Source organism: Pristiophorus japonicus, chromosome 3, assembly GCF_044704955.1.
Source record: "Pristiophorus japonicus isolate sPriJap1 chromosome 3, sPriJap1.hap1, whole genome shotgun sequence".
NCBI classification, from domain to species: Eukaryota; Metazoa; Chordata; class Chondrichthyes; family Pristiophoridae; genus Pristiophorus; species Pristiophorus japonicus.
Window position 1 is genome coordinate 257,185,187 of NC_091979.1, and position 16,854 is coordinate 257,202,040.

Consider the following 16,854-nt stretch of genomic DNA (forward strand, 5'->3'; position numbering starts at 1 on the left):
AGGAATTCCCTCTGGTGTTGTTGCGGTGCCATACGGGCCATCTACCCTTTCACCTTTAGCTAGCGTGTTCAGGACAGTTTTGAGGATGGGGTCTTGGGTCTGGACCGTTTTTAGGTCCGGGGGCAAAGCTATCCCTGCCGTCCCTATCCTGACTGCTGCGATGGGTCCTGGGCTGTACGGATCCCAGAGCTTTCCCGTGCGGGCACCTTGCTTGGCTAATATGTCAGCCTGCTGGTTTCCCTTGCTACAGGGTTCTCTGGTGGAATGTGCCTTCACCTTATGTATGTAGATATTCCCTTCCTCCCCTACGGCTTTCATGATCTTTTCCAGTAGGGGCTTAATTGCCAGGGGTCTCCTGCCTGCGGATGTGTATCCGCGGCGGGACCAAATAGCCAGGTACTCCATACACGAATTGCATGTGAACATACTGTCCGAGCAAATCGTGTATGGGGTAGGGAATTCTTCGGGGTGTGTGACTACATACACCACCGCAGACAGTTCAGCGTGCTGGGCGCTCATAGTACTGGGGCAATGCCTGCCTTGGGGTCATAAACTCCGCAGCCTGTGAGTCGTTCACCCGCAGATACTGTGCTTGAACTATCCATATAGATCTCTTGGCCTGTGGGGTGTAACCCAGCCCGAAAGCCTATGTTAATTTCCCATACCCCTTCTACGGAGCACCGGTGGGCTGTCCCTGGATAAATCATGTTGGTTGCGAGTCTTTGCCCTTGGGTCCATTTGGGAGAGGAGCAGAATCCAGCGAGCAATGCGGGCACTGCTCACTGTGCCGTTCTTAATTCTCCTGTCCAGGAACATTTGGGTGGGCGTATGGTGGGTGAGGAGTGTGATAGGGACCCCCCTGTTGAAGATCAGTGATCTTTTCACAGCCCAGTGAGTGGCTAGGAGGTGCTGCTCACAGTTAGAGTATTCCTTCTCCACGTCCGTGAATATCCTGGAGGAGTAGACCACTGGTCTCAGCCGGCCGTGCCGCTCTTGGAGCAGTACTGCGCTCAGGCTGTCCCCACTGGCTGCTACCTCCAGGAAAAACTTTTTACCCCCATCTATGGCCCTTAGAGCTGGCACGGTCTGCAGGTCTTCCTTGAATTGGATAAGTGCTGCCTCGCAACCTTCGTCCCATTCCCGCTCCACTCCCTTGTGTAGGAGTCGGAGCAGAGGGGCTGCTGTGGCTGCATAATCCTCAATGAAATCTCTGCAGTACCCGGTTAGCCCTAGAAAAGATCTTACTCCTGTTACTGTGTTGGGGGCTGGTAACTTCTGCACTGCTTCCCTTCTAGCTTTGTCAGTGGCTCTCTCCTCAGCGCGCACAGCCAGTCCCAGGAATTTTACTTCCTTCAGGCCGATCTGTGCCTTCTTGGGGTTTACTTTAAATCCCTCTTCTTCCAGCAGTTTAGCCAGCAGTGGGCCATGCTCCTCCCCCTCATCGATGAACAGGAGCAGGTCGTCCACATACTGTACTAATTGCTGGGGTCTGCTGAAACTCTTTTAAACAGTTGACCATACCGATGGAAAATACTGGGGCTGTTGTGGAAGCCCTGAGGGAGACAGTTCCAAGTGTATTGCTGACCTTTAAAGGTAAAAGCAAACTTGTACTGATCTTTCCTTCGTAAGGATATGGACCAGTACCCTTTGGAAATATCCAGCACCGTGAAGGTGATCGCGGAGACTGGGATACTTCCAATGAGGTTGGCGACAGCAGCAACAGTGGGTGCACAGGCGGGGATGTTACGGTTGTGTACTCGATAGTCCACCGTGGCTCTCCAGGAGTTGTCCGGTTTCTTAACCGGCCACAATGGAGAGTTCACATGGGTAGCTATTGGTGTCAATACCCCCTGTTTAACCAGAGAACACCAGGCTGTTTCCATGTCTGCCTCCGCCTCCCTGGGGAAGTTGTACTGTTTCTGTGGTCGGGTCATGGGGCCCCCATCTATGCTAACCTCGACCCCGTTTATTCTCCCACAGTCATGTTTGTGAGTGGCAAAAGCTGCAAGGTTTTTCCTTACACACTCTTGGTATTCTACAGAGGTGTTACTGACCAGTGATTCAAGGTCGTAACCCTCCTTTGATTTCATGGTGCACACCGTCCCTTTTATCCTGTTTTCCCAGGATAACCGTCGCCTCACTCTCCTGTCCCATACAGACTGACCCCCAAAGATGGTGGTTTTTTAAATCCACTAGGATCCTGTGGCCGAGGATGAAGTCAGCCCCCAGGATCCCTCTCCCTTCCTGCTCCCACTTCATCAGGACACGTCCACTTAGTGTGGATGTACCTAAATGAATGGAGAGCGGAACGGAGAATGAGCCAGTCTGTTCAGTGCCTGTGAAACCCACTAAGCTGTTGGGGACCCCGTTAGACAGAGGTGAGGCGGCGGGGTTAGCTGCATAGACAAGGTGTTGGAGGCACCGGTGTCCAGCAGGTAATCCCTTTCACCTTTTCCACTTCCATCTGTACGGTCGGTCTCCCCGACACATCATACTCGAGGGCACACAGATGGACAGGCTGCACCTGTCCTAGTCATGGTTTTGGTTGGGAGGAGGCAGATGGGATCTCTGTACCGGTGGCGGTGGCTACCTTCCCAGGGCCATCTAACATGGCTCGGAGCGCAGTTAAAAAGGTCTCAAACGAGTGGGGAGGGACTGGCTTATCTGTCTCCGTCTTTTGGGCAGGGGCTGGAGAATTCTTTCCTGCACTATTCTTCCAAAGATTTTTACAATCCTTTCTCCAGTGCCCACTCTTTCCGCACCCAAAGCAGGTACGTTTTGTATCGGAGGAGTTGCCCCCCTCGTGGCGCCATTCCCTCTTGTCTTGGTTAGGTCGGATTTCGTGAACCCTTTCCTTTTGTGGGTGCTCTTCTGTCCCTCTGCCATTTCTGTAAGCGAGGGTCAGTTGCCTAAGCACTCCCTGTTCTGTGGCTTGGGGATCTGTGGGGTCGAACCAGGCCTCAGTCTTTTGTTCTTATTCTGGATAAACTGTTAGCTACTAGGCTTCGGAGCCAGTGTGCTAATTCGTCCGGGTTTAAGTGATCTCTGTCTATGTCCCCACTACAGGCGCTTTTGTACACCGGCCACAGTCGGTCTGCGAAAGCCTGTGGGGTTTCTCCTGTGAGCTGCACCGTTTTCTCTACTCTGGAGAAGGGACTCCCGTCATTGCAGCCCATAGCTTCTAAAATGTCTTTCTGGAGGGCAGCAAGGGGTTTTCTGTCCTCTTTTGCTCTCAGTAGAGAGGGACTGGTACAGTTTGCTGTCTAGAGATGGGAGAAGCACCTTTGCCATTTCTGCATCATCGCACCCATTAATATCCCCTGCCTGTTCCACTTCCACAAAGTGAACTGAGGGGTCTCCCTTTGGAGTTAGCTTTTCCAGGTGGCTTATCATAGCCCTAAGCTGGTGGGGAGTGTGGGGGACCACAAACTGACTTTTCAGGGGCCCTGGACTCCCGTTAAGGGTGGGAGGGCCAAACTTCTGTTGCCGGACCGGGCACATTGGCCCTGGTTCTGGCTCTCCCTGTTCTGGCTCGCCTCCCCCTCTTCCCTGCGGCCAAGCCGAGCTGAAACTTGGTGCTACAGGTGGTGGTGGTTCACTATCCCTGTCTGCCCCGCAACTGATTTGCCCCTCCTGCTGCTGCACCGGTGTAGTCACTGGTGCCACAGGTAGTGGCCAGGTAGTTTCTTCCTTCTCTTCCAGGTTTACCTGGGGCGTACACAGGCTTATTAGGCATACTATGCCTTTTGCCTTGGACAGAGCAAGGTTTAAACTTTTAATTTGTTGCTGGCAGGGACCGTGGTCTCCCGATTCAAACCCATTAGTGCTCGCTACTTTATACGCTGCCTACACATCTTTTAATCTTTACTAGAGCTCTTTTACTTGTAGGGTGAGGCGAGTGCTTTCCTCCCTCAGTGACTTTTCATTATTTTTGGCCTCGGTAACCTGACATTGAAAATAGTCCTGACTTTTTAAACCTTTCCATTATTTGGGTCCTTTCCTGTTTTAGCTTACGGAGTTCTCCTGATAATCTTTCTTCTGACATAACCCTTTCCTGATCGTTCTCTGCACAGTCCCATAACTCTGCCTGTAATATTTCATTCATTCTGTCTAGCAGTTGACTTGTCGCTGTAGACAGACCAACCAAATGGTTTTCTCTACTGCTTCTTTGTGATCTTTACTTGCTGTCCACTGGGCTGCAGTGTCAGCCACACGCTCAACGCGCAATAGACTAAGCACCCATTCCTTAGTTACATTCACTTTCTTATACACATAGGAGGGAATCCTCTCTTCCATTTTGGTTCTTTGCCCCAAACCAGCACTCTACATCACACACCGTGTACTAGAGTCGTGCCACAGTCGCCATTTTGTAAGGGGGAGGTGGGGGATGTGTGGTCTCTATGAGGGGGCCAGGTTCCCTTCTGACCAACTTGAGTGGTTTCGAATCGCTCCCCCCTCCCTTGGGTTCTGTACTCTGGATTTATTTGGGGGTGTGACAAAATTGCAGAGGACACTGGTTTGATGCAAAGAACTTCGGGTTTATTAGTCAAAGTAATACAGGCTTACTACTCTAGGAAGAAAATATAAGGCCAAACTTACAATCACTCTAATAAAGAACAATACAAGGAAAGGTACAAGGTCAAACCAATGTCCTAGGGGGAGTGTTTGCTAGTGCTGTTGAGGAGGAGTTAAACAAATATGGCAGGGGGATGGGAACCAATGCAGGGAGACAGAGGGAAACAAAAAGGAGACAAAAGCAAAAGACAGAAAGGAGATGAGGAAAAGTGGAGGGCAGAGAAACCCAAGGCAAAGAACAAGGGCCATTGTACAGCAAAATTCTAAAAGGACAAAGGGTGTTAAAAAAACAAGCCTGAAGGCTTTGTGTCTTAATGCAAGGAGTATCCGCAGTAAGATGGATGAATTAACTTTGCAAATAGATGTTAACAAATATGATGTGATTGGGATTACAGAGACGTGGCTTCAGGATGATCAGGGCTGGGAACTCAAGATCCAGAGGTATTCATCATTCAGGAAGGATAGAATAAAAGGAAAAGGAGGTGGGGTAGCATTGCTCGTTAAAGAGGAGATTAATGCAATAGTTAGGAAAGACATTAGCTTGGATGATGTGGAATCTATATGGGTAGAGCTGCAGAACACCAAAGGGCAAAAAAGGTTAGTGGGAGTTGTGTACAGACCTCCAAACAGTAGTAGTGATATTGGGGAGTGCATCAAACAGGAAATTAGGGGTGCATGCAATAAAGGTGCAGCAGTTATCATGGGTGACTTTAATATGCACATAGATTGGGCTAGCCAAACTGGAAGCAATACGGTGGAGGAGGATTTCCTTGAGTGCATAAGGGATGGTTTTCTAGACCAATATGTCGAGGAACCAGCTAGGGGGGGAGGCCATCTTAGACTGGGTGTTGTGTAATGAGAGAGGATTAATTAGCAATCTCATTGTGCGAGGCCCTTTGGGGAAGAGTGACCATAATATGGTGGAATTCTGCATTAGGATGGAGAATGAAACAGTTAATTCAGAGACCATGGTCCAGAACTTAAAGAAGGGTAACTTTGAAGGTATGAGGCGTGAATTGGCTAGGATAGATTGGCGAAGTATACTTAAGGGGTTGACTGTGGATGGGCAATGGCAGACATTTAGAGACCGCATGGATGAACTACAACAATTGTACATTCCTGTCTGGCGTAAAAATAAAAAAGGGAAGGTGGCTCAACCGTGGCTATCAAGGGAAATCAGGGATAGTATTAAAGCCAAGGAAGTGGCATGCAAATTGGCCAGAAATAGCAGCGAACCCGGGGACTGGGAGAAATTTAGAACTCAGCAGAGGAGTACAAAGGGTTTGATTAGGGCAGGGAAAATGGAGTACGAGAAGAAGCTTGCAGGGAACATTAAGGCGGATTGCAAAAGTTTCTACAGATATCTAAAGAGAAAAAGGTTAGTAAAGACAAACGTAGGTCCCCTGCAGTCAGAATCAGGGGAAGTCATAATGGGGAACAAAGAAATGGCAGACCAATTGAACAAGTACTTTGGTTCGGTATTCACTAAGGAGGACACAAACAACCTTCCGGATATAAAAGGGGTCAGAGGGTCTCGTAAGGAGGAGAAACTGAGGGAAATCTTTATTAGTCGGGAAATTGTGTTGGGGAAATTGATGGGATTGAAGGCCGATAAATCCCCTGGGCCTGATGGACTGCATCCCAGAGTACTTAAGGAGGTGGCCTTGGAAATAGCGGATGCATTGACAGTCATTTTCCAACATTCCATTGATTCTGGATCAGTTCCCATCGAGTGGAGGGTAGCCAATGTAACCCCACTTTTTAAAAAAGGAGGGAGAGAGAAAACACGGAATTATAGACTCACCTCAGTAGTGGGTAAAATGATGGAATCAATTATTAAGAATGTCATAGCAGCGCATTTGGAAAGAGGTGACATGATAGGTCCAAGTCAGCATGGATTTGTGAAAGGGAAATGATGCTTGACAAATCTTCTGGAATTTTTTGAGGATGTTTCCAATAGAGTGGACAAGGGAGAACCAGTTGATGTGGTGTATTTGGACTTTCAGAAGGCTTTCGACAAGGTCCCACACAAGAGATTAATATGCAAAGTTAAAGCACATGGGATTGGGGATAGTGTGCTGACGTGGATTGAGAACTGGTTGTCAGACAGGAAGCAAAGAGTAGGAGTAAATGGGGACTTTTCAGAATGGCAGGCAGTGACTAGTGGGGTACCGCAAGGTTCTGTGCTGGGGCCCCAGCTGTTTACACTGTACATTAATGATTTAGACGAGGGGATTAAATGTAGTATCTCCAAATTTGTGGATGACACTAAGTTGGGTGGCAGTGTGAGCTGCGAGGAGGATGCTATGAGGCTGCAGAATGACTTGGATCGGTTAGGTGAGTGGGCAAATGCATGGCAGATGATGTATAATGTGGATAAATGAGGTTATCCACTTTGGTGGTAAAAACAGAGAGACAGACTATTATCTGAATGGTGACAGATTAGGAAAAGGGGAGGTGCAACGAGACTTGGGTGGCATGGTACATCAGTCATCGAAGGTTGGCATGCAGGTACAGCAGGCGGTTAAGAAAGCAAATGGCATGTTGGTCTTCATAGCGAGGGGATTTGAGTACAGGGGCAGGGAGGTGTTGCTACAGTTGTACAGGGCCTTGGTGAGGCCACACCTGGAGTATTGTGTACAGTTTTGGTCTCCTAACCTGAGGAAGGACATTCTTGCTATTGAGGGAGTGCAGCGAAGATTCACCAGACTGATTCCCGGGATGGTGGGACTGATCTATCAAGAAAGACTGGATCAACTGGGCTTGTATTCACTGGAGTTCAGAAGAATGAGAGGGGACCTCATAGAAACGTTTAAAATTCTGACGGGTTTAGACAGGTTAGATGCAGGAAGAATGTTCCCAATGTTGGGGAAGTCCAGAACCAGGGGTCACAGTCTAAGGATAAGGGGTAAGCCATTTAGAACTGAGATGAGGAGAAACTTCCTCACCCAGAGAGTGGTGAACCTGTGGAATTCTCTACCAGAGAAAGTAGTTGAGGCCAATTCACTAAATATATTCAAAAGGGAGTTAGATGAAGTCCTTACTACTAGGGGGATCAAGGGGTATGGTGAGAAAGCAGGAAGGGGGTACTGAAGTTGCATGTTCAGCCATGAACTCATTGAATGGCGGTGCAGGCTAGAAGGGCTGAATGGCCTACTCCTGCACCTATTTTCTATGTTTCTATAATCACTCTAATAAAGTACCATACACTACACATTCAAAGGGGGTTGCAGTAAAATGAAACCTCCCGCCTCCCAATACCTAATTCTAGCTAGGTTAGACTTCAGGGCAGACACAGGGACTTATGCTTACCAATCCTTTTGATAGTTAGGTGGTAGATGGTGATGTTCTTTTCTTCAGGACTTCAAGACTTCGAGGCTGGAGAAGTTAGTTTACAACTGTCCCGTTGGTTTCTCTCCTTGTTTTGATGAGGTAGTAGCAACCACCTCTCCCCCTGCTCGCGCTCTCTCTCTCTCTCTCTCTCTCTCTCTCTCTCTCTCTCTCTCTCTCTCTCTCTCTCTCTCTCTCCCTCCCCTCTCTCTCTCTCTCTCTCTCTCTCTCTCTCCATCCTCTCTCTCTCTCTCTCTCTCTCTCTCTCTCTCTCTCTCTCTCTCTCCATCCTCTCTCTCTCTCTCTCTCTCTCTCTCTCTCTCTCCATCTCTCTCTCTCTCTCTTTTTCTCTCTCTCTCTCTTTTTCTCTCTCTCTCTCTCTCTCTCTCTCTCTCCCCTCTCTCTCTCCCCTCTCTAACCTCTGTTGAAAACACTGGCCAGTTATATGATTTCAGTGTTCTAATCTTGCCACCCAATCTGTTCACAATCCTTTGTATAATTTTGGTTGGCTTTGTGGTTCTATTTTGTCGGGCTCGTTAAAGTTGATATGTCTTGGATGGGTTGATGTTCGAAAACTATTTCCTGATGGAAGTATTAGTTTGGTAATTGCAATGTCCTTTTGTGCTTAGTCTTTCGCATACAGGCTGGATTGGGCCTCTTTGTGATGTATATGCTGAAATGGTTTGTCCAGACCCATGTTGATGGGGAGCCACCTCTGGGTGATTTTGTGATGGTAATGTCTCTTGTGGAGGAAGATTTTAAATACTCATTCTTCCAGACAGGTTAACTCAGTCCTCGCACCCAGACAGTTCCAATAATCAAGTGGGCTTCTTTTGTTCCCTCGGTCTGCCCACAGGCTTGAATTTGTCTTGTAAAAGTTCATAATTCTATTAAAGTTCATAGTTTCTTCCATAAACACTTTAGAGTTCCACACTTTTCGGTAGATAATCCCAAATTAAATTTCCTTTCGAATGAGACCAAACACGGGGTGGGGTTCTGGTGAATTTTGCTCTCTGCACATCCCCCTGCCATATTAGTTTAACCCCTCCCCAACAGCACGAGCAAACGCTCCCCCTTGGACATTGGTTTTGGTCCTGCCCAGGTGCAGACCGTCCGGTTTGTACTGGTCGCATCTCCCCCAGAACCGGTTCCAATGTCCCAGTAATTTGAATCCCTCCCTTGTGCACCACTCTTCAAGCCACGTATTCATCTGAGCTATCCTGCGATTCCTACTCTGACTAGCACATGGCACCGGTAGCAATCCTGAGATTACCTACCTTTTGAGGTCCTGCTTTTTAATTTAACTCCTAGCTCCCTAAATTCAGCTTGTAGCACCTCATCCCATTTTTTTACCTATATGCACCACGACAACTGGCTGTTCACCCTCCCCCTTCAAAATGTCCTGCAACCGCTCCAAGACATCCTTGACCCTTGCACCAGGGAGGCAACATACCATTCTGGAGTCTCGATTGCAGCCGCAGAAACATCTATCTATTCCCCTTAAAATAGAATCCCCTACCACTATAGCTCTCCCACTCTTTTTCCTGCCCTCCTGTGCAGCAGAGCCACCCGTGAAGCCATGGATTTGGCTGCTGCTGCCCTGCCCTGCCCTGCCCTGATGAGTCATCCCCCTCAACAATACCCAAAGTGGTGTATCTTTTTTGGAGGGGGATAACCACAGGGGACCTCTGCATTACCTTCCTTCCACTGCTCTTCCTGTTGGTCATCCATTCCCTATCTGTCTGTCTAACCTTTACCTGCGGTAAGACCAACTCACTAAATGTGCTATTCATGGCATCCTCAGCATCGCGCTTGCCCAAGAGTGAATCCACCCGCAGCTCCAGTCCTGCAATGCAGTCTGTCAAGAGCTGCAGCAGGGTATACTTCCCGCACATGTAGTCGTCCGGGACACTGGAAGCGTCCCTGAGTTTCCACATAGCACAGGAGGAGCATGACATGTACCCGAGCTCTCCTGCCATGACTTAACCCTTAGATTAACTTAATTTGGTAACAACAATGATAAAGATTACCTACTAATAGAGAAAAGAAAAAGAAAAACTACTCACCAATCACTTATCCCCTTGACTGTGACGTCACTTTTCGATTTCTTTCTACTTCTTTGTTTACCTTCTGCCCCTGCTGCAGCTGGCGCCTCCGCCGACTGTTGGCCCTTTTATAGGCCTCTCCGACGCTGCCCGAACTCCCGCCTCCGCTGTCAGTTGGGCCTTTTATGGGCCTTTCCGATGCCTCCCCGGACTCCCGCTGCTCGATCTCCCGCCTCTGCTGACTGTTGGGCCTTTTATAGGCCTCTCCTACGCCTGTGTAAGATTAGAGTAACTAGTACATACAACATGGGGTCTGATTGTTATGGCCGCTGGATCACGCTATTCTATGACTAGATATTGGGCACTGAAGCTAAGGGGACACGGCGTCCCCTTACAGGAGAGACTGGTGATGCTGGAGCAAAGATTTGTCGGACATCCCAAAGCGTTTTGCATGTCATGAATTGGCTGCCTTGTTTCCTGCATTACAACAGTGACTACATTTCAAAAGTAGGTAATTGGCTGTAAAGCACTTTGGGGCATCCTTCGGTCGTGAAAGGCGCTATATAAATGCAAGTCTTTCCTTTTAGTGCATGATGCATTTACCAATTATTTGTACCAAACGGAATCACACACTGACTCTCAACAGTGCAGGAAATGAAAGCCAACATAAAAGCTTTTTGAGAGAAACAATCGATAAGTATTGCACATATATTGTGGACAATCTGCACTTTTTAAAGTAATAATCACATTCCACTTTTCTTTAGGTTGTTTATCCTGGGATTGTACGACCGAACGGAACACATTCACTGTACTCTGGAGTTGAGCACCAGAGTTTGGAAAGAGAAATCGAGAAGTTCCATCAAAACGGTATCTTCATTTACAAATACTGCCGCTCTGACGTGAAAAGGTCTATTGTAGTTTATTGGGGGGGAATTGTCAACAGGAGAGTTTTGTGCAACGTTGAACAAAAGCAACAGGAAATACCCAGTCCTACACAAACCAGAGACCGTGTGGGTTACCAGGCTCCCTCGCACTGGACCGCAGTCAATTTCACTCTTGAGTGAACCAAGACCATTAATAATTCATGCTTTCGAGAACTATATTTATATATAAAAACACTGGCAAATACTGATCACTTGAGTTCTGAGTTTTAAAGAAGTGGTGCACTTTACTTTTAGATTCCTGATTTTTTTTTTCTTAATGAGTATGGATTTTACATTCGTTACTCTGGAGGGTATTTACAGTTATAAACCTCCATCGTGCAGCTGTCAACCTATTCAGATAGATCAGTCAGATTGAGGGACACAGTCGCGCACCTGTTGTGTCTACTGCGATCCCGTGGGCTGCTTGTGAAACAGGGTTAGACTGCAAAAGGGTGGGAGCCTGCAGCTGTGGCCTGCTCAGACCACCCACTTTAAGAATGGTGACCCTGACCCAATAACTGGAGTGCAGTTCAACGGAAGCACGATTTAGTTGTAATATATTGCGTACGTGCTACAACATTTGGGAAACTATGCTCCTTTTCGTTTGTTTACTGTGAGGCATCATTTATTTACTGTGTCAGACTTGTACCACTATCACTACACAAATGACATTTAGCTGTTTCATGTGATAAGGGGATAAGGGATTATGGGGAGCGGGCGGGGAAGTGGAGCTGAGTCCATGATCAGATCAGCCATGATCTTATTGAATGGCGGAGCAGGCTCGAGGGGCCGCATGGCTACTCCTGCTCCTATTTCTTATGTGATCTGAATGCCTGTCTTGTCCATAGAGTGTTTTGTCCAGCAGAGGGCTATCTGGGCCTGGCTCAGACAGTTTCAGTCAGCTCTCTCCTCATATCCCCTTCTACGCAGTATTTTGTTGCCTTATTATCTCTATTTGGAGCGTAATCTTTATTTTTTTGATAATCAGAATTAACTGCCGTGCTTTAAGCAATCGCCAAATCCATTAATTCTCCAGGAATTTGGACGGTACCACACCATTAGCTGCAGAACCAAATGCAACATCTTCAGCATCAAACTTTCAAAAGCAAAGCTCTTTTAGCGGAAGTTCTTTTAAATGCTGGTTTTATATAGATGTGCTTGGCATCTTGCCCATGATAATTGCTTTTACTGTCCACCCATCACATTGAATGGAAAAACCTGATAGCTTTACATTGTATTTCAGAGCAATATTTCCATTTCTCAGTTTTAATGCAATACACTATGATCATGTCTGTCTGTGTGTGTATAGGTGTGTGACTGCTCTTTGGCATCAACTGTTTTGTATTTTGAAAAAGAACAACAGCTGGTATTTATATAGCACCTTTAACATCGTAAAAATGTCCCAAGGCGCTTTACAGGATCGTTATCAAACAAAATTTGACACCGAGTCACACAAGGTGGTTTTAGGACAGATGACCAAATGTTTGGTCAAAGAGGTAAGTTTTAAGGACCATCTTAAAGCAGGAGATAGAGGCAGAGAGGTTTAGGGAGGGAATTCCAGAGCTTTGAGCCGAAGCAGCTAAAACCACGGTGGAGCGATTAAAATCAGGGATGCGCAAGAGACCAGAATTGGAGGAGTGCCGAGATTGTGGGGCTGGAGAAGATTACCGAGACAGGGAGGGGCGAGGCCATGGAGAGATTTGAAAATAAAGATGAGAATTTTAAAATGGAGGCATTGTCGGGTCAGGAACCAGTGTAGGTCAGAGAGCGCAGGGGTGAACGAGATATGGTGTGAGTTCGGATACGGGCAGCAGAGTTTAGATGAGCATGCACATTGTATCTCTGTGAGCCACATAGAAAAGTAGAATGAAACCTTGAAGGCAACATATAAATCTTAAATCCACAGCTCCATTAATCTCAAGTTCTACGAGCAGAATTTGGTGTTCTGATCCACGAATGAGGCACCTCCTATTAAAACAGCCTTTTCCAAACTTCCAGGCCCACAAAATACAAACTGGATGAATCAGCAAATAAGAAATATAAGAACGGGCTCAATTTTCCCCAGTGATTTGCGCCGTTTTTTTTGAGCAGGTTGCTTTCTCTGGCCTAACTTAAAAATCCGCAGTTTCCCCAATCAATTTGCATTTTCTTTTTCATCCAAAGTGGGCGTAACCAGCCACCTACGTCAATTCTGGCCATTTAGTGAACTTTGGCCGGCTGATACTTATTCCGTTTCAGCTTAGGCCAGCGTATGTGGCCTCTAGAGAAAACTCTTGCGGAGAGTTAAAGAAATCGGTGCAGGTAAGTAAATCGGAGGCCATTCGGCCTGGGCTAGGGGCGGGGGGCGGGAAGCGGAGCGGACCTGGACTGGAGAGGCTCGGCGGGTGAGGGAGCAAACTGACCAGCAGGCATTCGGGGGCGACAGCGGACCGGGAAGGCACGCACTCGGGGCCGACAGCGGACTGGGAAGGCACGCACTCGGGGCCGACAGCGGACTGGGAAGGCACGCACTCGGGGCCGACAGCGGACTGGGAAGGCACGCACTCGGGGCCACAGCGGACCGGGAAGGCACACACTCGGGCGACAGCGGATCGGGAAGGCACACACTCGGGGGCGACAGCGGACCAGGAAGGCACGCACTCGGGGCCGACAGCGGACCGGGAAGGCACACACTCGGGGCCGACAGCGGACCAGGAAGGCACGCACTCGGGGCCGACAGCGGATCGGGAAGGCACACACTCGGGGGCGACAGCGGAGCAGGAAGGCACGCACTCGGGGCCGACAGCGGACCGGCAAGGCACGCACTCGGGGCCGACAGCGGACCAGGAAGGCACGCACTCGGGGCCGACAGCGGACCGGGAAGGCACGCACTCGGGGCCGACAGCGGACTGGGAAGGCACGCACTCGGGGCCGACAGCGGACTGGGAAGGCACGCACTCGGGGCCACAGCGGACCGGGAAGGCACACACTCGGGCGACAGCGGATCGGGAAGGCACACACTCGGGGGCGACAGCGGACCAGGAAGGCACGCACTCGGGGCCGACAGCGGACCGGGAAGGCACACACTCGGGGCCGACAGCGGACCAGGAAGGCACGCACTCGGGGCCGACAGCGGATCGGGAAGGCACACACTCGGGGGCGACAGCGGAGCAGGAAGGCACGCACTCGGGGCCGACAGCGGACCGGCAAGGCACGCACTCGGGGCCGACAGCGGACCAGGAAGGCACGCACTCGGGGCCGACAGCGGACCGGGAAGGCACGCACTCGGGGCCGACAGCGGATCGGGAAGGCACGCACTCGGGGGCGACAGCGGACCGGGAAGGCACGCACTCAGGGCCGACAGTGGACCAGGAAGGCACTCACTTGGGGCCACAGCGGACCGGGAAGGCACGCACTCGGGGCCACAGCAGACCGGGAAGGCACGCACTCGGGACCGACAGCGGACCAGGAAGGCACACACTCGGGGCCACAGCGGACCGGGAAGGCACACACTCGGGGGCCACAGCGGACCAGGAAGGCACTCACTCGGGGGCGACAGCGGACCGGGAAGGCACACACTCGGGGCCACAGCAGACCGGGAAGGCACACACTCGGGGCCACAGCGGACCGGGAAGGCACACACTCGGGGCCACAGCAGACCGGGAAGGCACACACTCGGGGCCACAGCGGACCGGGAAGGCACACACTCGGGGCCACAGCAGACCGGGAAGGCACACACTCGGGGGCCACAGCGGACCGGGAAGGCACACACTCGGGGGCCACAGCGGACCGGGAAGGCACACACTCGGGGCCACAGCGGACCGGGAAGGCACACACTCGGGGCCACAGCGGACCGGGAAGGCACACACTCGGGGGCCACAGCGGACCGGGAAGGCACACACTCGGGGCCACAGCGGACCGGGACCAGCGTGCACTCGGGGGGCCACAGCAGACTGGAAAGGCATGCACTCGGGGGGCCACAGCAGACTGGAAAGGCATGCACTCGGGGGGCCACAGCAGACTGGGAAGGCACCTCATTCGGGGACCGGAGAGGGTCAGAGACAACCGATCTGAAGGCTTGGTGCCCGGGGAAGGAGGAAGGAGAGAGAGGTCACAAGACTTATGGGGAGCGGGGCGGTGGGGGGTGTAGGGGAGAGAGGAGAGGAGAGGAGAGGAGAGGACTTCGTATGCGCGGCCATTTCAGCAACGCCAAGAACCTGAGTTTTTTTCCGTGCGGCGCAGACAGCAGGCTCCACCCCCTCCCGGGTGGCTCTGGATTACAGCAGAAACATCGGGGAAAGTTTGGACATGTTTTTCTGGTGCATTTCTGGACCTAAATAAGCGGCTTGGGGAAAATTGAGCCCTCGGGTTACAACCCAAATTGCCTGGACTCCAAAGGCTGGACTGCCATGGTTCAGAGGCCAAACGGTACTGGAGCCATGTTTGAACATGACTGTCTTGAGTAACTCGAGTGTCAATACATCTCCATTACCCTATTGAGGTCCATACCACGTGTTAGATCACCTTATATGTTAAGAAGCTGGGATTTTATTTTTCCTTAGCCACTACGTTTTGCTGTATTAATCTAAATATTTAGCTTGCAATACATTCACGGCCTGAGCCTGTTTCTTATGTCCAGTCTGTTTTCTGGGAGTTAGGATCCTGGAAGTTGTTTTGGCCTAGGGGTAGGGAAATTATAAGAGCGATACTTGTCTGTGTTTAATCAAAGTCGTCAAATCAATCTATTATTTGACGTGGTTCATTCTAATTTTGTTTCTGTTAATTGAAGTCATAAACAAAATGATTGAAGTTTGGGCGGGTTTGAATGCTGGCCATTGAGGCCTGAAGGAGTAGTGATTTTGGATTCTCACATACTGCATTTTGGGTTACATGCTGCATTTTAATGCTACATTTGCAGGAAGTCCTTGCACTCAACTGATCAAATGGCTAGCATTTAGTACGGTTCAGGACCATACTGATGATTTATACCATAATATTTGTGTTGAGATTGATAAAAGGCTGGCGTTAATGCATTGCACTGCATAATCAGGGCAAATCACCACACTTTTACCTCAGTAATCGGATAAGGTGTAACTGTTTTATTTAAACTAGTAAACATTTAATAATGAACAATAATACAAATTGAATGAATTATTTATAAGCAGCAAGTTAACTGAAAATTATTCGGATACATAATTGATTGAAATGCAATCTAATATCTGGCATCACTTAATTTAACCCTCAAGTGTTACACCATGGTGTTTGCTATCACTGCAGTGACATGGATGCAACCTGTCGTGTAATTGAGTTGTGAAGTTGTTCGAAGCATCCTCACTCAAGTGAGACCACATCTGAGCGAAAGTCTCCCAATGTCTTAGCTTTACATCTGCTCGAAAAAGTATAGGCAAGGTTTCAGAAGTTACCGAGTAGTTGATTCAAAGAAAAATAAATACTTGCGTTTATATAGCAACTCGTCACATCGCTTCGAGCACTTCGCACACAATTAATTACGTTCACTTGCAGTGACTGTTGCTGTGTAGGTAAATACTGCAACCATTTTGTGAACAGCAAGATCCCACAAACAGCAAAGAGATGAATGACTTGATGGTGTTGCTTGAGGGAGGAATGTTGAGTAACAAGTAGCAGAATGGATAGCTAGCTGGCCTCAAGACTGACAGCAGAGAGTAGGGGTAAAAGGTAGCTATTCACAGTGGCAGAAGGTGGGTAGTGGTGTTCCACAAAGATCCGTGCTGGCACCACTGTTTCTCACAATTTACATTAACGATTTAGACTTTGGAATCAAAAATACAATTTCTAAATTTGCGGATGACACCAAATTGAGGGCGATAGTCAATACTGAGGAGAACTGCAACAAATTACAGGAGGACATTAATAAACTTGCAGAGTGGCCATATATTTGGCAAATGATGTTCAACACACACAAATGTGAGGTATTACATTTTGGTAGGAAGAATTGGGAGGTCACTTATTACTTGGCGGCT

The 16,854-nt window shown here is 49.1% G+C and overlaps 1 protein-coding gene across 1 annotated transcript in view; it reads left to right on the forward strand.

Annotated features, from left to right (window-relative positions):
• The window catches only part of pdzd8 (PDZ domain containing 8), a 283,902-nt gene that overhangs the window by 134,158 nt on the left and 132,890 nt on the right, over positions 1-16,854 (forward strand). Inside the window, exon 3 of the mRNA XM_070874970.1 lies at positions 10,715-10,817. Within this exon, the coding sequence (XP_070731071.1) occupies positions 10,715-10,817 (103 nt within the window). The remainder of the gene's footprint in view (positions 1-10,714; positions 10,818-16,854) is intronic.